This window comes from Leptidea sinapis, chromosome 43 (genome assembly GCF_905404315.1).
Source record: "Leptidea sinapis chromosome 43, ilLepSina1.1, whole genome shotgun sequence".
Taxonomy (NCBI): domain Eukaryota; kingdom Metazoa; phylum Arthropoda; class Insecta; order Lepidoptera; family Pieridae; genus Leptidea; species Leptidea sinapis.
In genome coordinates this window covers 596423-624204 of record NC_066307.1, presented here as the reverse complement: position 1 = coordinate 624204, position 27782 = coordinate 596423, and the positions used below count along the sequence as shown (strand labels likewise).

The 27782-nt window shown below is 35.4% G+C and overlaps 1 protein-coding gene across 1 annotated transcript; it reads left to right on the top strand.

Moving 5' to 3' along the window:
- The first annotated feature begins 1378 nt into the window (after positions 1-1378).
- LOC126977037 (guanine nucleotide-binding protein-like 3 homolog) lies at positions 1379-26538 on the top strand. The gene is made up of 9 exons (XM_050825696.1): positions 1379-1555; positions 1993-2282; positions 4542-4731; positions 6209-6433; positions 7300-7483; positions 8788-9010; positions 16911-17018; positions 25017-25181; positions 26167-26538. The coding sequence occupies exons 1-9, from the start codon at positions 1537-1539 to the stop codon at positions 26491-26493; spliced, it is 1731 nt and encodes a 576-aa protein (XP_050681653.1). The 5' UTR covers positions 1379-1536; the 3' UTR covers positions 26494-26538.
- The last annotated feature ends 1244 nt before the right edge of the window (positions 26539-27782 follow it).

Sequence of the window (27782 nt, the reverse complement as noted above, 5' to 3'; positions counted from 1 at the left end):
AAAAGTAAAAGATCATTCAAGATCCTATAAAGAAAAATCTGGTTGGCTACCCATTGGCGATCTTTGAGTGAACTAATCTTACAATTAATTACAACAACAACAATTACGTTATTGAACTTTTTCAGCTCTGTCAATGTGGCACTGTGCTTGTATATCTTAAGATCGTTCGGAAAAAATGAATAATTAGTAGCTTGGTATGAGTAACTACCTATATCGTTCTCAGTCTACTGGATAGTAGAGACGTAGACTTATAGCTAATTTCTCTTAACAGCAAACGCTATATCATAATTATATCCCTTAAGCGTGACTTTCATTATTAATTACACCTACACATAAACGCAAACTAATTATTTAATTTATAAATTTTAAAGTTAAACTTATTCAAACGAAACGAGAAATGCTTAAATTTCACGCCATGCTATTGACTAGGTGCGATGAGCGCATGCGCGAGTGATAAATTATTTAAAATTGTTAATAAAAAATTAAATGATATAAAAGCAAAAACTATAGACCAATACTCACCTCACGATAAAAAATAAAAAAAATTGTCAGTTTCCATAAAAATGAGATGCTAATGATAATAATATTATTCTAAGATGCATTTTTTTTTGTATAATTTAATAATATTTTAGAACTATATGCGACTTAACAACAAAATTGTTGAACCTATTACCGCTAAAGCTATACAGACCTATCGCTCATCGCTAACAGGCGGTCTTAAGGCCGCTATCCCAAGAAATCGTAAAAAAAGCGCATAATTGAGACCAACTCTTGACGGTTTATATAAAGCTTATATTTTTACAAAAAATAATTATATATCTGCACAATATGAGACAAGAATGCGTTTTTTCTATACATTTCATTATTTTATAGACAGTGCGAAAAAAAGTCACCAAACTACCCCTAACACTTACAGTTGGAGCCATGCTAAGCATTCAATCTAGACAAAAATTGTACGGAAATTTATTAATTTTACACTAATACTATTTTAAATGACATAGTTTTGTTAGTTTTTTAAACAAAATTGTAGGTATTATGTTTGTGATAAATGAAAAATACTTGTAATTCTGCATGTTTAAATGCAGATTACTGCAATCTTGTGCGAGAGAGCTAACCTATCTCCGATTCAAGGCCATTGGCTAATAATACTTTGTTAGCTACAGAATAACCAATAAGCTATATAAGAATAATTGGGCTATTAGTAATTGCATGCTAAACATTTAGAAAAAAGCTGATAATAAAATAGAAGTGTGTACCTACCTACTTACTAAGACTTGAGAGTAGATAGGTAGGAGGAACTTAATCAAAATTGCTTGACATTGATAGTTTATGTCAGCGAGCGCTGAGCCGCTGACAAATGACATGTTATTATTTTGTAATAAATCGCTGCACATTGCACGAGCCATGTGGGTTAACAAAAAATGAAAATGTGTATGAGTTATTGTTTTACATATTAAGAATATTAAAAATTAGATTTATAGTAGTGCATTCTTTAAGTTATTTCAATAAAAATTCAACAAACATTGTACCGAAAATATGGCTAAATTCAAATTGAGTAAGTAAACAAGTACATGTCAATACATTTTGATTTATTTTCCAGAATTCTTTCATATTATATTTTCGTTTTTTAAGTCGCTTATGTTTGTCATTTATGCACATATATGTTGCAACAACCTCCGCTGTCCAAATATAAACTCCATAATGAAATAAGCGAAGAAGTTTTTTTCCCAGAGTGAGGTTATGCTTTTTATTAACAAGCAATGAGGCTTAAATTTTAAGACCTTGCTAAAACCAAAACATTGGTAAACTCTCTGATTTTATTCCCTAATTTCATTTGTTTAGGAAGTTCTCTCCTTACTAACTAGTATTTTTATGAACTTATAAAGACCACTTGTTTTTGAAAATCAGAACCTCTATGCTTAAATTTTAGATTACAATAATTAAAGTAAAACTGTAAATGAAGTTATATGGTATTTTATTGTTATATTATAGATAAGCCATCAAAACGACAACCAGCTCGACTTCGGTATAAAATAGAAAAGAAAGTTCGAGATCATAACCGCAAGGTTAAAAAAGAAGCAAAAAAGAAACCTAAATCTAAAAAAGCCAAGCCCATACAAATTCCAAATGAATGTCCATTTAAAGAGGACATATTAAGAGAAGTTGAAGCTGTTAAGAAACACAAAGAAGAAGAAAAACAGAAGAAACGAGAAATAGCAAAACTTGAAAAACAGAAGAAACTTGAGGAAAAAAAGAATGTCAAAATTAATATGAATACTCTGGTAAGAATTATAACCATAAAGCTTGATCACTTTGCTATTTATTGACTGTATTGAAGGTTTACAATGCCTTTGGAAAAACAATACCTTTTCTTGATAAACTGATTGCCGTTATAACCTGACCAACCCCCTTCCTTCTGGTCTCTCATGATTTTGAGTCACAGTATGTAATTGACACAACAGTGTCATTCACATTGATTTCTAAACATTTATCTACCACTATGAGGATGAACTTTTTTATTTATTTTGTATTAATACATTTTACTCACCAAAGTATTATATATACTATATTATATAATACTAACTGACCAAGCAAACATTGTATTACCGATATTAAAATCGCGATACAAATGTAACTGTTGATCGTAGATGATTGAAAATTTGAAGTGGTATGTATTATTTAATGCTGACTCATAATCAAATTAAAAAAAAAAAAAAATTATAAATTGCCGTGGACCACCCTTAACATTTAGGGGGATGAAAAATAGATGTTGTGCAATTCTCAGACCTCCCAATATGCACTCAAAATTTCATGAGAATCAGTCAAGCCGTTTCGGAGGAGTTCTAAGTTTAACACCATGACATGAGAAATTTATATATTAGAAGAAGTAATAACATTTATCTAAAATACTTAATAAGTAATTAAAAATTGCTTGTATCTTACAATTATATCTCTGTTTGTTCAATCAATATCTATAATCCAATCAGCTCATAGGTCTAAACTATTAATTACATAAAGTATTTATTACTGTTGTATTAGTTTATGCATTTATATAACAACAGCAATAACAAACTATGAAGCTCATTCAAAATTATCTCCATGGGCCTTAACACAATCCCTTAAATGTTGAGACCAGTCAATGATCATATCAATCAAAACATGCTTTTTTCCATGGGAGAATTATTCACTGCTATTCATGCTGCAGATCATTATTAGTGGATTAAGATCGGGACATTATATGAATCACATTGTCATCACCCTTGTGTGGTTTGAGTTTTTTTGACCCTGTGCTTAGTCTTGCTGAAAGGATGATTCTTGGTTGTAGAACATTAAGTGGTTTAGTAAACCGCCTTCTGAAGACTTGTTTCTCCATTTTCAACCATACTCGTATGATTCAAGGTGCTGTCTAGCTGAAAGGGCCACTGTTGCTTATGCAACACACTCTTAAAAGACTTCACTACCTTCCCAATAATTATATCCTGTACCAATTTTTGGACGGAAATATAGTTCGGTCACTGTTTGATAGTAATCCTACCAAACCAACATTGAAATAACTTTGTTGTTAATAACTGATTAAAAAGGTTCTATAGAGTTTTGAGCATATACTTACTGATGTTGCTTCATTGTAAAAAGTTTTACAGCTGTAAATATCTTTTTGTGACCCTTGTGTTCCTCTTCAGTTGTTTTTATTTTAAATTATTGGTGCATTTCTTATAAAATTCAAGTCTTAAGGCTGCTTTTCCACCAGAGATGTGCGAGGATGCAAAGCAAGGGATGTGTTTGCCAATACTATCGCTTCATTTACCTCGCCTCGGTCAGCACAGCTCTGGTGGAAACGGATCAGCGGTGCTAGATTTTTGCGCATACAAAAGAAGCGAGGGAAGTGTGCAAGAGATGTGTTGCGAGGTTTGCGACATACTGTACCAGCCAATTCATAGACGGAGTTTTTTGGAAGTAGAAGTGCGCAAAATAGATATGGATAATTGGAAAAAGAAGATACTTTTATATTTAACCATTTCTAATGAAGAAATGGAAGCAGAAGATACAGAGTATGGTATGGTATAGGGGCTCCTGTTTCCGCAATTAAACCACAAGCATGGGTCCATTTTGCGTGCAGTAATGGCCAGTTACTCCAACCAGCCCAGCTCCTCCCAGAAGTTCAGAACATTCCTGGGGTGTTCACATACTTCTTGGAGCGACCTCGTATTGGTTAAGGTTTTTGCCCGTTGGTTGGTTCAGAACATTCCAGGATTACGTGAGCGACCGTAAAGATACAGAGTTTATCAGTTCTATAATTTCACAGCTTAGCAACACATCTTCGCACCACACATTTTCCTCGCACAGCTTTGGTGGAAACCTTCACACATTTTCACAGCACAGCTAGACATCCTCGCACGACATATTTCCCTCGAACATCTCTGGTGGAAACACAGCCTTAGTCATCAAAATAATTTAAAATTCACAACAACGTTCTAGTTGCTATATTCATTTCCCAAAAGAAAAACATGTTATGAATAGTGATTGATATTTTATTTTTCAAGGTGACAAATGCAGCAACGAGAGGTAAAGTGCATGATGCATTTAAGGCTGATGACAATTTAGGTGATGATGTAGAGTTTGGTAAAAATAGACAGCAAGAAAACTCATTAAAAACATACTACAGGGAGTTCAAGAAGGTTATAACGGAGGCTGAAGTTATATTAGAAGTTGTTGATGCCAGAGATCCATTAGGTAATTAAGTACATGTACTGATATTAAGAGTGCATATTCGATTCGTAACGAAAATTTCATGTTTTTAGAGTGTTTTTCCAGAGCTATATTGGAATAATTTGAGCAGATAATTCTTGATTTAGTGCACAACAGAGTAAAAATCTAATTTTTATTAAGTTTTCTACACAGAAGGCAATCTTTTTGTATCAATATATGAAAATAGATGTCAGAGTTATCTTTCAGGACTAATACAACCATTGTAATGTGCTATAATATTTTATTTTATATGTTTGTCCAGCGGAACATGTAGTATTAAATTGCACTACAGAGGCCTTTATATATTAACTACTAAGCTAGAAGTCCCGGGTTCGAATCCCGGTAGGTGCAAGCATTTATATGATGAATATAGATGTTTGTTTCCAAGTCATGGATGTTTAAATGTATTTATGTATGTTTATATGAATTTATCTATGTTTAAGTAAGTATATTGTATTAAATATATCATTGTCTTGTAACCCATAACACAGGCTATATATTCTTAACTTGGGACAAGATAATTTGTGTAAAAAGTGTGTCAATATTATTATATTAAAAAAAATATTAAATCTATTACACTAATAAATCATTATAATATTTTTTAAACAGTATTTGAATAGAAACATAACTAAAATGTTAATTTTATCTATATATATACTGGTATTGTTAAATATACAGTTTTTAAGCAGTAAATTTTATGACTTTTCAAATCAATTTTACTTTTTTTTTTTTTATTAATTGTTTCTGCAATCGGTCACCAAGACCATAAGCGGAATTGTGGAGGAAACTATGACTAGAGTGGAGCGGAGTTAATAAAAAATACATGATTGCGAAACTGAAGTGGCAGTGGGCAGTGCACGAAGCTCGACGGACAGACGGCCGTTGGGGAGTAAGGTCCTCGAATGGCGACTACGTACCGGAAGGTGTAGTGTTGGTAGGCCCCCCACAAGATGGACCGACGATGTAGGCAAGATCGCCGGAGTAGGTTGGATGAGGGCAGCGCAGGACCTATCGTCGTGGCGATCGTTGGGGGAGGCCTTTGTCCAGCAGTGGACGTCTTCCGACTATAATGATGATGACGAGTTAATATTTGGTTTATATTTTATTTTTACCTAATTATTATTTGCCACTGCTCACAATAACATCAGCTAACATGGTTTTTTCGCTCACATTAGTATTTAGACTCTAACTCCGTCCTTCTTTATTGGTTACCAAAAGATTCCAACTGAGATAAGGATGTGAAGAGTTTCGGTGCTTACTTTTGTGTGTCTAGCCCATATTTTCATCATTACAAGGAAAGAATACAACAGTATCCTCCACATTTAAGTTGATCTTAGCCCAAAATACCAAAGTACCCTCAAGCTAAAACACATGATTTTGAATTAGAATTTATAATTATTACATTATCATATCTAACTCTACTGAACCTTGTTTTAATTTGTGTGATTTTATTAATTTTCAGGCACAAGATGCACTCAAGTTGAAGAGGCAGTGCGTGAATCCGGAAAACGTTTAGTGCTTGTGTTAAATAAAGCTGATTTAGTGCCAAGGGAGAACCTAACAGCATGGCTGAAGTATTTAAGAAGATTTGCCCCTGCTGTGCCTTTCAAAGCTTCAACGCAAGATCAACAGCATAATCTTGGAAGAAGGAAGATGAAACACATTGTTAAAGAAAAGGAAATGAAGGGTGTGTTTTTTATCATTAAACATTTTAATTGACTTAAATATGATTACTATTTAAAAAAAACAACAAATTTTTAAATTAAAATTTTTTTCTTTTAAAAAAAAAATAAAGTAATTTGAAAAGCTTAATTAATAACATGTGTCCATAATATTGTTAATGTTCATTTTATAGGGGAGATATTGATTTTCGGACACCATCAACTTAGTCAATAAATCTCCTCCAGTATAGTGTGAAGTGGCAAAAAGGCATAAAAAAGGCATTTATTTTCTCAAAATTGATTCCTTTAGAATTCTTTTTGATGTCATTTCTGATAACTACTAGATACTACTACCGCTTCGGAAACAATTGGCGCTCTGAGAGAGAAGAAGCGGCGCAAGAAACTCTCCCAGCATTCTTTTTTTGCGCTCTTTTCAATAAAAATATACAATATTGTACAGTAATTTCTATTGCTATAAAATAATCACAATCTAGTCCCAGGCTGTCCGATCATTTAGATATTCAGCAGTGGAGTAATAGGATTTACGACAGAGCCATTTTTTTTATAAAACATTTAAATTTATTTATAGATAATGCCTGAACAGTGGCTGAGACTTAATTATATAAGTGTATACATTTACCCTTAAAGCTATTATGTATCTTATGAAGCCTACTAGAATTAGTTACAAGCAATAATCTTGTAACACTAGAAGTGTTATACTAATGAAAATTATTAAGGGCAAGAAGGTGACGATTTTTGTGAACATAGTGATATCAATATTCAAGATACTTGCCTATTGATTATTAGATTTTCTAAGTATTTTTAACTTCCAAAGTATAACTGAAATTTTAATTAATAATTAGTAAAAAAAATACGTTATTTAACCTTTCAGGATCAGCTTGTGTTGGTGCAGAACTACTTATGAATATCTTAGGAAACTATTGTCGCAACAAAGGAATAAAAACAACAATCACAGTCGGTGTTGTTGGCCTTCCTAATGTTGGCAAGAGTTCTATAATCAATAGTTTGAATAGATCTAAAGCTTGTAATGTTGGCAGCACTCCAGGGGTTACCAAGTAAGAAATTTCTTATATTCCACTAGCTTCCTGAGAAAGTAAGAAATATATAAAGATTCTAATTAGTTATTAATTTTAAGCTATTTTTTCAATTGGCTTCCCAACGACAGGAACACATGAAACGAAAAACAACATTTTTGTTTTTATTTATTTTTGTTCCGAGAATATTCATATCTATTTACCTTTTAAACCTTCTCTGGACTTCCACAAATAATTCAAGACCAATATTAGCAAAATCGGTCCAGCCGTTCTCGAGTTTTAGCGAGACTAAAGAACAGCAATTAATTTTTATATATAATCTATATACTACAAAAAAATTTATTGTTTGTGTGTATATTGTATTAATATTTCTGAACTGTCTCAATGAGCAACTAAATATGTATACTTTTAGGTTTTATTTTTATATTATATTTATTATTTAGTCTAAGATTTAGATCCGTATTCAAACTCACTCCACTGTCTGTCTGTCAATCAGTATGTCAGCTAGCAGCATCTAACAAACCACAATATATAGAAAGCTGAAATTTTTGAAAATTAAATATAATGCGAGTGTCCATGACAATTCTTTACTTTACATTATTAAGTTTATGTAGCAATCTAACAGTTTTCAGAATTGGATTTACCTACAACATATGGGTTTTTTTATTTTACCCTAATTCATTCGTAAATTGATAAGACTGTCACATGCTGTCAAGTAAGTGAAAATGTTGACAAAAATAGTTATAATGAAGAAACGAAAAACGTTTAGAAATTAACTTGAAGAGTAACATATAACTGAAAGTATTTGAATGTTTGAAACTATCATGTTTACAAATTTGCAGAACAGTCACCAAACATCATCAAATTCGAATGTAGCATGACTATAGATTGGCGGGTATTAAACTCATTTTTATTAATGGATTGGATTTGGAAAGAAACAATGATATGAGTGCCATGTTGTGTCCTAAGGGACAAAACCGAATTGGTCTGCCACACCAGAAGAAATACTCTCTCACTTAAAAGCGACCACTGTTTAGTGGTGTGTTTGTTTTGGTCTGTAGACTATCCGGAGTACTACCCAAAGACAAATGGCACTACTTCAGGACGCTACCAGATCTAGAAAAAACTCACCTGCATACTCTGGGGGTGACAAACCAGTGCTGACTGGGGGCAAACAGATCAGGAGAATCAGAATTTTACAAAATATTACCAATCACAATTAGATAAAAGGAAAAAAAGATGGAGGCTTTTACCCAAACCTAAGAGTCTTATTGCAATATGTATTTGTATATATATATGTATTTTTATATTGAAATTGTTTTCAGGCAAATGCAGACAGTTCAATTAGATTCTAAAATCAAGATCCTCGATAGTCCGGGAATAGTGTTTCATTCTGGATCTGAAAGTGATGCATCCGTGGCATTAAAGAATGCGATCCGAGTAGGCAGCTTGAAGGATCCTATACAGCCTGCGACAGCTATATTGCAGCGGGCTAACAAACACACACTGGTCTCGCTTTATTGTATAGCCGAGTACAATACACCTCAGGTGGGTTAGCGCTTTTTAATAATTTAGAAATTCGATCTTCGCACGACCCAACAAGTTAGGATATCATCCCCACCATCTGGATGTGTCCTCCACATTGCGGTTTTCAAGGAGCTTTCTTCCACGTACTACAAAGCTGTGGAATAAGCCTTCTAGTGCATTTATTCTCTGATATTTAAGTTATTTTAAAATTGACTCTTATAGTCGTAAATATTTGAGTTGACTGCAGTACCCGTGTATAATTTAGAAGTGCTTATTATCTGATGATTGTTGATATACCTGTTAGTTGACATACCTGATGTAAATTGTTGCCTGTGGATGCTAATCTGCTAAAAAATCAAAATAAGCAGTATTTTCTTTTTCATGGAAATGTGACAATATTTGAGGATTTGACATTCTCTTTGACAGTTCTGTGGTCACTTCATGTTTCCATAACAATTTTATTGCGAAAAATAATACTACCCCTACACTTCTACTTTTATCTGTCATTTATACAGCCATGATCAGTAATATAAGTATATACTTTATTGAGTCTTCGAATAAGTCTATACTCTATGACGTAAAAACGCATTGTTTACTGTACTATAATGTCGCCAAAAAGCACAGTTGTTTTGGTGCCTCAGACAACTAAATAGATTAAGGTATATAAGATTACCTATCTTATGGTATGGTAGGTTCATAGAAATATTGGGTAATACGCAGTACATCCTTTAAAACACACAATATTTTCATGTTTCCACCTTCGCACAACACGCCACAAATTAGGATATCATCCCCACCATCTGATGTGAGGATGTGTGGCGGTCCTCCACAGTGCGGTTTTCAAGGAGCTTTCTTCCTCGTACTACTAAGCTGTGGAATGAGCTTCCTTGTGCGGTGTTTCCGGGACGATACGACATGGGTACCTTCAAAAAAAGCGCGTACACCTTCTTTAAAGGCCGGCAACGCTCTTGTGATTCCTCTGGTGTTGCAAGAGAATGTGGGCGGCGGTGATCACTTAACACCAGGTGACCCGTACGCTCGTTTGTCCTCCTATTCCATAAAAAAAAATGTTTAAATCATTAGACTAAACATTTTAATGTCAACTTAAGAAACAAACTTGTTAATATAATTTACCAAGATGGTGCTAGGTATAATTTGTAATTTCCCCGCGTTGGCTGTATGGGTGTACCTTTGCCATTCCTTGAAGGAAAAATGAAACCACTCACCAGCAATAAGTACAATACATTTAGACTTATGTGAAAAAGGGCGGGAAACTTAAGATCGGTCGCACGTAATTTTAATTATTTTTCATTTTATTTTTAAATTTCATGTAAATATTTAGATATTTTGATCAGATAAGTTGTAGTTTGTATATATTTTAGTAGTTAGTTTTTATTAAAGTGTTAATTTGTGTAAATTTCATCCTATTGGTAAGTCTTCTTTTCTTCACTTTTCTATGATATGATGGACCCCCCGGATGATCCTGGGGGGACAGCCCCTGATATAGGTCATGTAGTGACAATTTCTAATAATGACGAAGGTAGCACTATGGATACAGATGGTTCTGTGTCTCAGACATCTAGTGGCCGTAAAAGAGTGTCAGCTCGACCCAGAATATGCAGACACTGTAATAAAAGACGACGAAAACACCGTGGTGATAAGAAAGATATTAAGGAAAGTGATTGCAAATGTGTAGACATTAGTGACAAACAAATTCTTTCCAAAGTCGATTCCTGCAATAATTCTTCTATAGTAGTAGAGACAATACAAAAAAATAACACAGACACTCCACAACAGCTACAGCCCCCTGTTGCAAGGCTGTTATATAACTCATTAGATGCTGCTCCTTTTGTTGTACACATTCAGAAACAGTATTCATCTCCCGATGATAATGTTACTTTACATCCAGTTACATTTGGTCGTTTTCTCAAAAGAAATTCTATTAAAAATATTGTGAATGGAAGTTAAAAAAGAATAGGCCGGAATAGGTTATCTATTTCTTTTTCTAAGTACCAAGATGCAAATGACTTTGTTGAAAACAAAAATTTAGAAAATGAAAAATATAAGGCTTTTATTCCATCATTTTCTGTGAGTAGAATAGGAATAGTCAGAGGAGTACCAGCTGAGTGGTCTGAAGAGGAAATAAAAGATAATGTTTCTGTTCCTATTGGCTGTGGTTCAATCATAAAAATTAGGAGAATAAAACGAAAGATGATGATTGATGGACAAAACCATCTTAAATGTACTGAGTCTGTGGTATTTACTTTTGATGGACAGTTTTTGCCTAAACGAGTATATATGTGCTACACTTCTCTTACTGTAGACTTGTATATATATCCTACTATTCAATGCTACAATTGTTGTCGGTTTGGTCATGTGAAATCTCAATGCAGATCTAAACCAAGATGTTTTAGATGTGGTCAAGGACATAGTGGTGATAACTGCTCTGTTCAAGATGATTTTATATCTTGTTGTTTATGTAAAGGTTCCCATATTGCAACTGATAAAAAATGTTTAGAATATGAAAGACAAAGAGCTATAAAGGAATCAATGGCTAAAAACTGTATTTCCTATTCAGAAGCTTCAAAGATACATCCATCTGTCTCTCGAATTTCATATGCAGATACATTACTCTCATCACCTAACATCACTCCTAATACTTTTCCAACCCAGCATCAACATTCAACACCTAAAGCTATAAACAATACTTCATATAAAAAAACTGTTTTTCTTAAACCAAAGCCTCCACCTACACTTAGCAAAGGATATGACAAATCTGCTCACCAAGAAATTTTAAGGGATTTTAATATTCCCCAACCCTCTAATGGATGTGCATTAATTAACAAAGAAAATGAAAATCCTTTGGAATCCTCAGTAATTGATTTAATTATTTCTCTTATAAAATCTCTTAGTCAATCGAATGAATTTTCACCGTCCAACGCTGCCTTATTAGTTTCTGCAATTACTCAAATTTATAAACCAAATAATGGACAAAGTTCTTCAATGGAATTGTCAAAGCATCACTCCTAAAAAAAGTGATCTTATTTATTTATTAAATAAATATAAACCTTATATCTGTGCTCTTCAAGAGACATGGTTGAAACCAGGATCTTTATTTAAGATTCGTGGTTATTCATGTCTCAGAGAAGATCGTGTGGATGGGCATGGCGGAGTAGCCATGCTTGTGAAACACCCTCTTTCCTTTTCTCTCTTCTCCATTCCTTCTCACAGTAATGATTTTTCTATTATTGCTGCTTTAGTTGAAAATATCTGTTATGTATCTATTTATATACCTCATCCTTCTTCTGCAATCTTAAATGAAATTAAAGATATTATTTCCATTCTTCCAAAGCCTTTTATGATCCTTGGTGATTTTAACTGTCGCCATGAATCCTGGGGTTACTTATCTTCTAATAGTTATGGTAACACATTAATAGATATATTTGATTCAGTGAATTTGTGTATATTAAATGATGGTCGTCCTACACGACGTTCTCATCCTGACGAGGGCCCAAGTGCTCCAGATTTAACAGTCACTACACCTAAACTTGCTTCTTCTTTGTCCTGGGATCCATTACGATCTACTTTTGGTAGTGATCACTTCCCACTATTATTATCATTTCCAACCTGCAATAATAACAATAAAGTATTACATAAAACTTATTCTCCTCGTTTAAAATATAAGCTTAATGATGTTGATTGGGATTTATATAAAGATCTAATAAAAAACAAAATTATTACACTTCCAAAAATTAATCCAGGTACAGAATCTCAGTGTGCAGATTCTTTAGCAAGAATCTTTATTGAGGTTGCCAATGAGATATTTCCAAGTAAAAATAGCTCTTTGGGTTTTATTCCTTCTCCTCCTTGGTGGGATAACGAATGCACTGTGGCAGTAAAGAGAAGAAAATATGCTGAAATTACATACTGTCAATGTTCCACTGATGAGAATTTTGAAATTCTTACAAAGAGTATGTCAGAAACTCCAAAATTTCTAAAGAAAAAGAAATTTGATGGCTGGAAAAATTTCTGCTATTCAATATCACCTGATGTCAAACCATCTCTTGTATGGCAAAATATAAGAAGGTTTAGATCTGCATACAAAGATTCATCCCCAAAATCAATCCCTTTTCATTTAGTTAATAGCTTTTTAGATAAATTGGCTCCACCTTTCGTTCCTGAAGACTTAATAATTGGTTACCCTGTAATAAATATAAATAATGATAACTGTTTTGGTTTAAACAGTATATTTTCTCTCACTGAACTAAAAGGTGTATTGTCTCATGTTAAGGATTCTGCTCCTGGACTGGACGGTATTCCGTATTCCTTTATCTCTCATTTAGATGATGATGCTTTATTTTATTATTTATCTCTTATAAATTCCATAGTGACATCTGGTAACATCCCCTCCACGTGGAAACGTCAAGAAATAATTCCCGTACTGAAACCTAATAGGTGTTCTTCAGACCATTCTGCCTATCGCCCAATCGCACTTTCTTCTGTTTTGATGAAAATTACAGAACATCTTATAAAAAATCGTTTAGAATGGTTTGTTGAGCATAACGGTCTATTATGTGAATCCCAATTCGGTTTCAGACGTGGGAAAAGTACTATTGATAGCTTAAGTATATTCATTTCTGATATTCAATTATCATTTTCAAATAATAAATCAGTAATAGCTGCGTTCTTAGATATAAATTGTGCCTATGATAATGTCGTAATAAGTATTTTAAAGAGTAAGCTTTTACAACTTAATATACCTCTGCTATTAACAAATTTTATCATAAACATGCTTTCCGAAAGATACATAATCCTGAAACTAGATGACAGGAAGTCAATTACTCGACTTGTTTCAAAGGGCCTCCCCCAGGGTTCAGTACTTAGCCCAATATTGTATAATATTTATACACACGATTTAAAATCATCACTTAATTGTGTAAATGTTCTTCAGTATGCTGATGATCTATTAATTCACTGTCGTGATATTTCTATTGAAAAAGCTAGTTCTTCTATAACACAACCGCTGATAAATTTAAAAACTTGGTTGGACTTAAATGGCCTTGATCTATCACCTGAAAAAAGTACAATAGTTTTATTCACGAGATCAAGAACTCCTCCTCCTATTTCTATATTTTATGAGGGTTATCAGATTCCAGTTAAAGATAATGTTAAGTTTTTGGGAATTGTCTTAGATTCGAAACTAACTGGTATCCCACATTGTGATTACCTAAATGCTAAATGTGAGCGTACTCTTAATATTTTAAGATGTCTGTCAGGTGTTTGGTGGGGTGCGCACCCTTTTTGCATGAAATTGTTATATAATGCTCTTATAAGAAGTATATTAGATTATGGGACATTCTTGCTGGAGCCTGGTAGTGTTAAGGCATTTAAAAAACTAGATCTCATACAGTCCAAAGCTTTACGAGTAGTTTCTGGTGCTATGCGGTCAAGTCCTATCAATGCTCTTCAAGTAGAATGTGGTGATCCTCCACTACATCTACGTCGTCAATATTTAGCAGACAAATTTATATTCCGATCTTTTCAGTTTCTTAACCACTCTCTTTAAAACAAACTTCAGAAACTTTCTCATTATATAGATTCATCTGCATATTGGTCAAATAAAAAACCACCTTGTCTAATCAATAGTTTTAAAAAATTTATCAACATAAAAGCTCCTATTCATCGATCCATTAATTATCCTCTTTTCAGTACTAGCTTTGAAGCATTAATGTTGCTTCCAGAAATTAATTTTAACTCAGATTTAATTAAGCACGATATTAGTACAAATTTTTCGTTTAATCTTCTTAAAAATACTGTTTGGGTTGATTACCATCATATTTACACAGACACGTCTAAACATTCCTCCTCGGATCCCGTTGGTGTAGGTGTCTATCACGCTCAATTTAAAATATCACAGAAAATTAAACTACCTCCGGAAACATCGGTGTTTACTGGGGAATGTTATGGTATTTTTAAGGCTATTGAATATATTATTCTATTTAAACTTCCAAAAACAATAATTTTCTCTGATTCAAAAAGTGCCTTACAGTCTCTCAATAGGTTCCCATTTAAATCAAAAAACATTTCTTCTGTTGTCATAGAATTAAGAAATCTATTAAATAAATGCAATCACTTTAGTCTTTCTGTGTTGTTTGTATGGATCCCCAGCCATAGCGACATTCCTGGTAATATAAAAGCAGACCAACTAGCTAATGAAGCCGTGGTCGATGGCGACGTTTTCCCTTATAAAGTTTTTTGCCAGGATCTAGGTGCTCTTCCTATAGTTCACCTTCAGGATTGTTGGAATAGGCTTTGGACTGAAACTGGTCAATCAAAAGGCAGGAAATATTTTAACCTTCAGCCACTTATTTCATTTAAACCATGGTTTTTCCGTGCCAAATGCAATAAGTTAGTATGTTCTTCTATCATAAGAATGCGTTTGGGTCCATGTTTGCACTCCTGTTCATCTTAATAGATTAGGCATTGTATCTACTGACATGTGTGAATGTGAATCCGATAAATGTGATCTAGATCACATTTTCTTTTCATATTCTCTATACGACCGCTCCTCATTCCTGAATGATCTAATATCTCTTAATGTTCCTTTTCCTACCTGTATATCCTGTCTAATTATGTATCCATGTAAATTTTATAAAATATTGTCATCTTTCATTCTTCAGAATCATATTAAAGTTTAAATATTTGTAATGTTGTGTAAGTAGCAAGTATATATGTATATTTATGAAATTTTTAATATCCGTTTCAATCCTCTTTCTACTTATCTGATCCTTTCCCGTGTTCCGTATCCTTTTTTAACTTAGTTTCCCAATCTTTTAATTTACGTTATTGGCAAAAAGTAAACGCTATTGCCAAAAGAAGAAAAAAAAAAACAATACATTTACCGCCCATTTAAGCGGCAACTCAAATACTTGTGTTTTTTGTTTGTTAAAACTTTGTTTTATTTAAAATTACCTAATCGTAAAAAAAATAAAAAATGCGACACGTTGTAGAACTAGGTAAAAAGACGCTCGTGGCGTCATTAATTACGATGTTCGGCTGCGGCTCAAGCAACCCACGCCACTCGGGTTTTTTTGACCCGCATTTTACAATTATTGCATAAAATAATACAAATTGAAAGTGATATTTCAGTTTAAACGTTCAATTCAAAGCTCTGAAATTAGTAATTAAAATGATTATTTATGTGAAAATGATTCAAGTATTGTTGGCCAATTTTTGAATATTACAGCATCATATGTTGGAAGCCAGAGATACACGATTTTATAGAAATTGGGATGAAAATATGTGATACTTTTTTTGATAAGATTGCAGAATGATTGTGTATACTGTAACACCATTCTCTTAATGGTAAACCCTCTCTTTTTAAAATCATAGAAGTAGGAGATACTTCGAATTTGACCAATTTATAATAAACATATTTTTATGAGTACAAATAGGATCTAACGATCCACTAGTATACAACTTTTGAGTCCAGAATTATTTTCAGTTTTGTTTCCCCATCGTAATTTATTTATTATTCAAACCAAACAAACACTGGGAACATTAATATACACCTCTAAGTACAGTAGAATGGAACTGGTATTTTTTTATATGAAAGTAAGGGATGAGACGAGCACGACGTTCAACTGATGGTAATTGATACGCCCACATGCCCAATGCAGTGCCGGACAGGATTCTTGAAAATCCCAAAAATTCTGAGCGGTACTACAATTGCGCTCGTCACCTTGAGACAAAATGTTAAGTCTCGTTTGCCCAGTTTTTTCACTAGCTACGGCGCCCTTCAGACCGAAGCACAATAATAGCAGCTGCGTAGGAACCTAAAGCTCATTGTGTGATAGGATTATGAAAAATTGCAAAATATGGACTCGAAATCCTAAATATTGAAATATTGTTAAATTTACAGGAGTTCTTTGCTAGTGTAGCATCGCGAATGGGTCGGTACAGGAAGGGCGGAGTACCGGACCAGGAGGCCGCAGCCAGGATACTGCTCAATGACTGGAATACCGGCAAGGTGTGTAATATGATTCAACTTTATTATCATCTTTTTTGTGTGAAAATGGAGGATTAAAGAAATATTATTATTATAAGAAATGTCATTACTATATACTGTCACATCCTTTGAGCGCCGTAGCTAGTGGAATTACTGGACAAATGAGACTTAATTTGTTGTGTCACTTGGAATTTTTGGGTGTTTCAAGAATCCTGAGTGGCCAGGGCGTATCAATAACCATTAGCTGAACGTCCTGCTCGTCTCGTCCCTTATTTTCATAAAAAAAATCCTTGGTATCCTGTTCCTTTGTCGAGGAGCCCTTAGTAAAATTATCTTCTAGATCTTAGTTGACACTTTGACAATTGGTGTTAACGCGATTTAAGAGGCAATGAGCTGTAAACTGAAAGTCAGAAACAGTGGGAGGCTCCTTTGCAAAGGATGACGACTAGATTATCAATAAGGGTGTCACAACGACGCCTTTTTCTATCGTGAAGCACTAGATAATGTAAGCATTATTGTGTTTCGGTCTGAAGGGCGCCCTAGCTTTTTTTTTTTTTTTTTTATGGAATAGGAGGACAAACGAGCGTACGGGTCACCTGTTGTTAAGTGATCACCGCCGCCCACAATCTCTTGCAACACCAGAGGAATCACAGGAGCGTTGCCGGCCTTTAAGGAAGGTGTACGCGCTTTTTTTGATGGTACCCATGTCGTATCGTCCCGGAAACACCGCACAAGGAAGCTCATTCCACAGCTTTGTAGTACGTGGAAGAAAGTTCCTTGAAAACCGCACTGTGGAGGACCGCCACACATCCAGATGGTGAGGATGATATCCTAACTTGTGGCGTGTCGTGCGAAGGTGGAATTCGGCGGCAGGAATCAGGTTAAACAGCTCTTCGGAACACTCCCCGTGATAAATGCGGTAGAAGACACACAATGAAGCGACGTCTCTACGCAACGCCAAGTGATCCAGCCGTTCACAGAGCACTGGGTCCCCGACAATTCGAGCTGCTCTGCGTTTCACGCGGTCAAATGGATCGAGCTGATACTGGGGTGCGCCAGACCAGAGATGACAGCAATACTCCATGTGTGGCCGGACCTGCGCTTTGTAGAGCGCTAGTATGTGGGCCGGCTTGAAGTATTGCCGTGCTCTGTTAATGACGCCCAGTTTCTTTGAAGCCAATTTGGCTTTGCCTACCAGATGACCACGAAATTGGCAATCGCTCGAGATTTCGAGACCCAGTATTCCGATACTAGGCGAGGCTTTGAGGGAAGTGTTGTCGAAGAGCGGTGATACGACAAATGGGGTTTTTTTAGTGGTGAACGCGCTAACTTGAGTCTTCTGGGGGTTAAATTGGACAAGGTTCAATTTTCCCCATTCCGCGACCTTCTCAAGAGAGGACTCGATAGAAGACACAAGTCTCCCGGCACTGGTCGACAATTTCCCGAGAGAGACCTGCATGGCCCGTGTATATGGCATCACCAGTGCTGTCGTCTGCAAAGCAATGAATGTTGGAGGTGTCCAACATATCATTGATATGCAGAAGAAACAGCGTGGGAGACAGCACACAGCCTTGGGGCACTCCAGCATTCACGGGCTTCGGGTTCGACCAATATCCGTCGACAACGACCTGTATGCTACGCCCAGTGAGGAAGCTGGAGGTCCACTTGCACAAGCTCTCGGGAAGCCCAAATGATGGAAGTTTGGAGAGGAGCGCCTTGTGCCATACACGATCAAAGGCCTTCGCTATATCCAGGCTAACTGCCAGGCCTTCCCCCTTGCTTTCAATAGCCGCAGCCCATCTATGTGTCAGGTATACCAGAAGATCACCTGCAGACCGACCATGGCGAAACCCGTATTGTCGGTCGTTGATCAACTGGTGACCCTCTAGGTATACCAAGAGCTGACGGCTAATTATGGTCTCCATGATTTTGGAGAGCAGGGAGGTAATGGCAATAGGCCTGTAGTTTGCCGGATCCGAACTGTCTCCTTTTTTTTTGGATCGGATGGACAAGGGCTGACTTCCATGAGTCAGGGACTACGCCTTTAGAATAAGAGTGCCGGAATAAACGCGTTAGCACCGGCGTCAACTCAGGGGCACACGTTCTAAGCACGATTGGAGAAATGCCATCCGGCCCGCTCGACTTCCTGACGTCCAACGAAAACAGAGCTCGCCTAACAGTTTTCTGTCTGAACTGTACTTCAGGCATAGAGCTCTGACACTGCGGGATGGTCGGCGGTGTTTTTCCGTTGTCGTCAAGAGTCGAGTTGGAGGCGAAAAGAGTGCACAAGAGATCGACTTTCTCTTTTGCCGTATGGGCCAGGGTGTCATTCCTCATGTGCAACGGCGGCATGGACGGCTGGCTGAAGTTACCAAGAGCAGCTTTCGACAACGACCAGAACTTGCGTGTTCCGGTCGGGTAACTGGTAAGCTGCTCGCCGATTTTGACGACGTGTTTTGATTTTGCACGGGCGATTTGCCGTTTAAAAAATCTGGAGGCACGGTTGTATTTCCTCTTAAGAACTATGCAGTTCGGATCCTTTGTGCCCAGCGCCGCAACCCAAGCTCGAAACGCCTGTTTTTTGCAGTCAGATGCTGCTTTGACTGACGCATCGAAGCAGGGCTGTGATCTGCCACCGATGGGTACTACAGAGTTTGGTATAAAAATATCCATACCCTGTAGTATCACATCGGCTACTGCAACGGCGCAGTCACTAGGATCATCCGAAGGGAAACAAACCCTGCTCCAAGGGTAGGATGCAAAAAGGAACGCAACCTATCCCAATCTGCTGACTTGTAGTGCCAAACGCGGCGGGTCGCTGGTGGTCTGCGACGTTGGCGTCGGATAGGCACTACACTCCTGACCAGGCAATGGTCGGACGTTCCGAGAGGGGCGTCGACAAAGACCTGGTAATAGTAGCTAGTCAAATTACTGCAAGCAAATAAGATTGAACATCTTATGACTTAAGGTGACGAGCGCAATTGTAATGCAGTTGTTCGATATTAAGAATGGACAGTAGATTATTTGGTAGGCGCAATAAAGCAACCGTGAAAAAAGGAACAATGCATGTACCACCTACCTTTACTCCCTTTACCTCGCCACACAGCATCCACCGGTGCACGGCACTACAGGAACCAACGTGGTTCGAGGCTCGAAGGGCGGCCCAGAACGTCTCCGACGGAACCTTCTCGTACGGCGGTCGAAGCGGAAGAGAGCTTGTGTAGGCCTATGAGCTGCGCCCACACACGCGTACGTCACGCGATTGTCGCGACTAGCGCCACCGTTTGCTACCGGTTTCAACTTAGGGTTGAAGTATAGTAGCGATAGATGGCACCTCAGCAAGTTCGATCTCCACAGTTGAAATTAACTGGCACTTTACCAAATAATATACAATGCAAAGACCGAACAGCAGTGTTTTTGGCTTTTTCAAGAATCCTGAGCGGCACTACATTGTACACAATAGGCAGGGCGTGTCAATTACCACCAGCTAAATTTCCTGCTCGTTTCGTCCCTTATTGTCATATAAACAAAAAGTGATTTTATTAGCTTCAGTCAACTTATTAGGGGTGTCCTAACAAAAAAAAGTGATATATCTGCGTTGAACATTTCGCCTCACTAGTGACCATAGACTAAGTAGTGATTTAGTATATTCGGAATAGCGGATGTGAAACAAGATGTAAATATTTTGTAATTCATTATATCTTATGGAAATTATTCCACAACCGGCAACTAAACTAATATATTACATTTCATCGGTAAGTCTTTTTTTAACTAAACTGCTGTTTATAGACTGGGATTGTCAACTTCATCTGAAAGAAATATAGTAGGTAGGTATGTCTTATTTCATAAAAGAAAAATAAGGATTACAGATTAGTAAAAAGAGTACCTATATTAAAAAAAAAAGTTTTTATTACTCCAAAATCTTGGTGTAAAATTTATTACGTCACTTATTGGGGGCTCGGTTCAGTAATGTTAAAACGCAGGCTTTTAAGACTTTGAACGTTTATAAGGGATGGATACCAACATGTATATTTTTCTCTGATAATGTAATTTTTTGGGCAGCCCGCATTCAAATCGGCTATGTGTTCGTTAGATTTTCGTTCGCCTGCACTCCAGTTTTTCTAGCTAAACTTAGAATAAGAGATCATTCCATATGTGATTGTGGCCTTGATGAGGGAAACATGGATCATTTGTTCTTCAGTTGTCCCTTAATGCAATCTTCTCTGTACAATTATATACCCACTGAAGTGCCCCGTCCAACCTCCGTTAAATGTCTCCTCTCCCTAGTTTACACTCCTTTTGTAAATATTTTGAGTAAATATATTAAAATAAATAAGATTAAGTTGTAAATAGCATTAAGTAGGTACTTATATTAATTAATAATTTAAGTAATTCTATCTGTGTATGTCCTTTATAGTGTAATAGCATGTATATTATTTGTTTCAGATATTATAAGAAAATAAAACTTTATGTTATCTTAACACCGATCATTACCGTTAAACTTAGGAGACACATACTCAAAGCTTGGTAGTCTACTCTAACGTGATTCTGGCAAATCTGTGGTGTGTCTTTCACAGAAGCCACAGTAGGAAGAATAGAATAGAACTCCAAAAAAATTTTTTTTATCCTCGCTTACGTAGTAGTAAGTACATCGCTAATTGTATTTTTGACAAACAATGTTAAATATACAGAGTTGGTTCGCTTACGATTTCATTATATTAGCTGTCGATATTAGTGTTATTAGTTATATTAATTTATTATCAATTAATTTAATGTTGCGTATTTGATATGCGTTAGCGAATTATTCTAAATAAATTATAATTTTGAATCCAACAGAAATCATACAAGTCGATATTTCAATAGTTTTTTTTGGAAAAAAGTTCCTTATGGAGGACTATGCGGAGGGGTACCCTAACCGTGAAAAAACGTCCGGAACGTAACTCTCTTCATGTGCGTCGAAGCGTTTCTACGCGACAATGTCAAGTCATAAAAGTTATTTATTTTTCAAAATTTATTCCTTTAGAATTCTTTTTGATGTCATTTCTAATATACTAGATACTACTAACGCTTCGGAAACGAATGGCGCTCTGAGAGAGAAACTCCCAGCATTCTCTTTTTGCGCTCTTTTCAATAAAAATATACAATATTGTAGTCATTTCTATCGTTATAAAATAATCACAATCTAGTCCCAGGCTGCATTTAGATATTCAGCTGTGGAGTAATAGGATTTACGACAAGAGCCATTTTTTTTTTATAAAACATAATATTTATTTATAGATAATGCCTGAACAGTGGCTGGGACTTTATTATATAAGTGTATTCATTTATCCTTAAAGCTATTATGTATCTTATGAAGCCTACTAGAATTAGTTACAAGCAAGAATCTTGTCTTGCTGATTATTATTTATATATAAATAATTGACAAGTAACAATTATTGACATTTGACACATTTCTGACAAATTACATTGACTGTTTATTTTATTTATTAAGAGCATTGGTAGCAAGGCCAAATCAAAATACAATAAACGAATATTTAAATAGGTTTATAATTGCATAATTACATTGACAAAAAAAAACATAATGACGTTTATGGTACCTTTTTGATGTTATTGAAGATAAACTTATTATACGTTGAGCCCTCCCAACGTTATCTAAAATAAAAGTTTTCAGAAATTTTTCTGATGTTTGCGACATTAATAATTTTTTTTGGTTTCTTCGTCCATTATTAGGACAGGCAAAGGGTTCAAGTCAATACAGCCGTATTCGTTAATATTCAATAATTTATTTCACGATTTTTACAATATAGTTCTTTCTACAAACGCAGAATAGCACAACGAATATATAGTTTTAAGGATTTGTTTTGTTACGCCAAAGAAGTATAACTTCTTGCGTGCATACATAAGTATACACACACTTTTATTTTTATTTTAGACAGTGGAATTCAGTGGAAACTGCCCATTTTTAATTTAGTAAATCAATAAAATTAATATTTTTATAATAAGGATTTTGTGTTTGGGCTGAATAACAGCAGTCGAGATCGACAACTGCACATTACGTCTAACGACCGTTCCCAATATACTATCAACATATAGTGATAAAGAGTGTCAGTAATTAGATGTCAATTTTCTGAGGCTGTCCCAATATATCCGATAAGTCATTCTTATCGCCTTATATTGGGACGCGTGAATTGCAATTTCCATACAAACTTTATATCGCTGGTAAGCTATACGTCGTCCCATTGACAGACAGCGTGCACGGATAAGGTGAGTTGCCGTCGTTAAGTTTATTGGAACAGAGAAGTCAACGATAGTTACGATTTTTATATCAAGTAGGAGATAGACTGAATATTGGGGACGGCCGTAGATGCGTAAATTAACCCGCGATATCTTTATATCTGGCATTCTACCATCAAATATGCGATAATTTTCCTTCGGTTTCTAAGTCGTGCCTCGGGTACTGTAAATATAATTGATAATGTAATGTATGTACACAGTCACATTAGAAAATGTGATAATCATTGAAAAAATGTTTATGTGCTAAAGGCTACTCATTCATTAAATGACTTTCTTAGGTGAACTACACCAAAAAATACACAATATGCGAATGGAACGACTGCTCCCAGGCTATTTAATGAATAATTTTATTTGAAGGAAAAAAAAACAGAATTCCCGCTGAATTTCTTTCTTTCTCAGGTCTGATGCATATCCATCGAATGGGTGATAGATTTTGACGTTCAATTTGTGATTTTAAATCCTATTTGAAATAAAGAAAATTGAATCGAATTGATAGACATTATTGCAACCGCCGGGTATTATTTCTAAATAATGAGACAATGGGAACAAAAATGTGGTGTTATTTTGTTTCAATGAGAAGTAAAAGTAATTATAGATTACGAAATAGTTTACCACGTCATATATTATTATCTTTTTGGAGTTAGCATAATACTGCATGTTCGATTCGAGGTCGGACTGTTAATTAATTTTTCTTATCTCGAGCGATGTTTAATGGGGAAAATACTTAATTTTTTTTAAACATTTAAATGTCTCTTACCGGATATAATTTAATCATGTAACGAAATTTACTTTTTAGAATTAATGAGAGTAATAATAATAATTATAATGGGTATTTAGTGAAATGTTGAAGGTAAAGGCTATTAATTTAATATTAACATGGTTAATATTTTTTCTGGGTAACAGTTTATATTAACTGTTATAACTTATAACAAAATAAGCGATAGAATCACAGTTGTCTTTCTATATTGAATTTTGATTCTTCGACTTTCAATAAAGAATTGACTTGTATAATGAAAATGGTCTTTGAAGCTCAATCACGAATGAATCACTGATCGTAGCCACCATTCGATGCCAAATTTATCCTAGGTGGTTTATGGCTGCTTTTTTTTTATTGTATTTGTAATAAGATGAATAAAATTTAATTTACTTCCTTTTTTTAAGCCCAACGAAGCGGGCGGGAACGCTAATTCTGTATAAAATAATATTTGTCTTTATATCGCGAACTTATAGATTTTGTACTTAGGCAACAGCTGAAATTGACAATACCGTTGCTGGATAACACCAGGTGGGCAGTGTGTGGATTCAGTTACATCTAAAACCAATTGTTGTTTGTTGTCTAATATTTTATGAATAATAATAATATTGACACACTTTTACACAAATTATCTTGCCTCAAACTAGGTATAGTTTATCTATATATATATATATATAAAAGAGAATGTATGTTCCCTAATAACTCCTAAACTATTCGACCGATCTCAATGAAATCTTTTGTAATAGATTCGTTGAAGCTCAAGGAAGATTTACATAAATAATTTATATGGCCAACCAACGTTTGCCAGGTCAGCTATTACTTACATAAATATATAAAAATCCATGACTCGGAAACAAGCATCCATATTCATCAAATAATTGATTGCACCTACCGGGATTCGAACCCAGGACCTCTAGCTTTGAAGTCAGGGTCACTAACCATTCGGCTATATAATTATAATTCTGTCATAGGTGCGATACTTCACGGAGCCCCCGCAAACACCAGATGCAGATGTACACGTGGACGCGAAGATTGTGACGTCACTAGCGCAGGAGTTCGACATCAACTCGTTTGAAGCGATGGAGACGGAAGCTATCAACGCGCTCAACACAGACGGACTCGATGAAGCAATCAAGGTATTTGAATATAATATACAGTGTTACAAGTTAAGTCGTTATATATCATTGTTTCTGTTTGCTTTGACTATGAAACACTCCATCCAAATTTTTTTTTATGGAAAAAGGAGGACAGACTAGCGTACGGGTCACCTGGTGTTAACCACTGCCTGCCCACATTCTCTTGCAACACCAGATGAATCACAGGAGCGCTGCCGGCCTTTAAGGAAGGTGTACGCGCTGTTTTTGAAGGTACGCGTGTCGTATCGTCCCGGAAACACCGCACAAGGAAGCTCGTTGTACAACTTAAGCTAGAAGCTCACAGTCGTGGACCGCCACACATCCAGATGGTGGGGATGATATCCTAATTTGTGGCGTGTCGTGCGAAGGTGGAATTACACTCCCCGTGATAAATGCAGTAGAAGACACACAATGAAGCGACGTCGAAATTATGGTTGATAGTTAACTTCTATTGTGAGCAATACACGCACACTATCACAAAGTGACATACAAATCGCGAGTGTATGACGTAGCTTGTTACGCACACTAAAGTCTAGTAGCTAGACTCTCTATATAGTCGTATAAATTATATCTAAGATTTCGAACTTGTAAGTGCAGCTAGATCATACTCTCAACTGATTGGTCCATTTTGTGACATTAATTGTCGCAAAGTACCTACTTTTTCGTTTTTAGTAGTTGTATTATTTAATTGGTTTTTATAGTTCTAATAATTTATTACCCATTCTGGTTTGTTATCAATAATTTTTTATTTTATTTTATTCGAATAGGTGCACTGCTTCATATTTCGTTACTCGGCCTTGATATAGTAAATGAATCCTTTCGAATTTAAAATAGTGTCGAGACCTTGAATTGTTTCTCTTACTCGTATCGCGCGCAAAGAAGTTTTACGTCGAAATAGATACATATTTGAAATTTTAGAAGCTATATTAAATTGATTAGAAATTCTATGAATCGAATTTGACCAGTCGTCTTTTATTGTTTACAGATAAGCAGCACCGGACCTGTTCAAGCATTAGACGAAATGCAGGTCGATGACGATACAACATTACTTCCAAACACCGTCAACATACGACCAAAACTGGCTAAAACAGATAAGAAAGAACGCGTCAAAAAGGATCCAGAAATGTCGATAGAGGGCAACACCAAGCAGAACAAACTGAGGAAGATGCAGTTTAAGAAAGATAAGAAGAAACAAGCGAGAAACGAGAAGAAAGCGGTTGCCTTGGCGAATGTTCTAGAAAATGTTACGCTCACGACGTATAAGAAAGGCGATGATTACAATTTTAAGGAAGCTTTCGCTTTGGGGACGTAGTAGATGAGAAGTTTGTTTGTTTGAAATATAAATTATATTTCGTCATTGTGTTGTTTTAATAAATTTTATGTTAAATATATAATAATAAAGAGATTGTATCATGGATTTGAGATGCATCAGGTGCTAAGCCATTTTATTTAGAGATTGTCATTACTTATAATGAATTGACGACCTGTGTAGCCGAGAGGTTAGCGATCTTACCTACTAAGCTAGAGGTCCCGGGTTCGAATCCCAGTAGGTGCAAGCATTTATATGATGTTTGTTTCCGAGTCATGGATGTATTAATGTATCTTTATATGAATTTATGTATGTTTAAGTAAGTATATTGTATTAAATATATCATTGTCTTGTTACCCATAACACAGGCTATATATGCTTAACTTGGGGCAAGATAATTTGTGTAAAAAGTGTGTCAATGTTATTATATAATATATTATAATGAATGAATTTGGTGGGTATTGTAAAAGTTATCATCTGCGTGGAATTTAGCTATCCCCAGAAAACCCTAAATTTTTCGAGATAAAAGTACGCCTTTGTGTTGCCTTTTTAGACAGACAGAAATTTATGATCGGGTAAGTGCGTGAAAATGTAAATACAATCTTAGGCATTGTGTTACCCATTAGTTTTCCCTCTCCAACTACAAACACATAGGACGCGTTTCTGTCTACGATTACTTATTACAAAATTATAATATTCTTGTTGAGTAAGAATTAAGATAGCAAGTATTTACACTATACAATCAAAGAATGGAATGAGTTTCTTAACACGGTGTTCCAGGACGATATGACATGGGTACCTTAAGAACGTACACCTCTTTAAGGTTCCTTAGCCAAATGGCAAAAAACGGAACCCTTATGGATTCGCTGCGTCTGTCTGTCTGTCCGTGTATGCCACAGCCACTTTTTCCAACGGGAATTTAAGATGTACTTGGTAAGTAGATGTATTCTGTGAAACGCATTAACATTTTCACATAAAAATAGAAAAAAAAAATTTAGGGGTATATACCCATACTCAGAACTGAAAATTTTATCAAACCCATACATGTGGGGTATCCATGGATAGGTCTTCAAGTTTCAAGCGCGGGAGACACTTCCAAAGTGGTAAAATGTGTCGCCCGTAACTTCTAAAATAAGAGAATGATAATACTAAAAAATATATATGATTTACATTACCATGCAAATGAGTTGGTTTGAACGAGATCTAGTAAGTAGTTTTTGTAATACGTATAAATGATGAGAACCCATTTGCACTGTATGATTTTGAGCAAAGATTTTTGCCTTTTCCATTTA

What these genes read in the sequence shown, in the direction of transcription:
- LOC126977037 (XM_050825696.1), top strand. An exon ending in AGCACTCCAGGGGTTACCAA is followed by an intron (nt 7,484 to 8,787) that starts GTAAGAAATTTC and finishes AATTGTTTTCAG; the next exon opens with GCAAATGCAGACAGTTCAAT. An exon ending in ATGACTGGAATACCGGCAAG is followed by an intron (nt 17,019 to 25,016) that starts GTGTGTAATATG and finishes ATTCTGTCATAG; the next exon opens with GTGCGATACTTCACGGAGCC.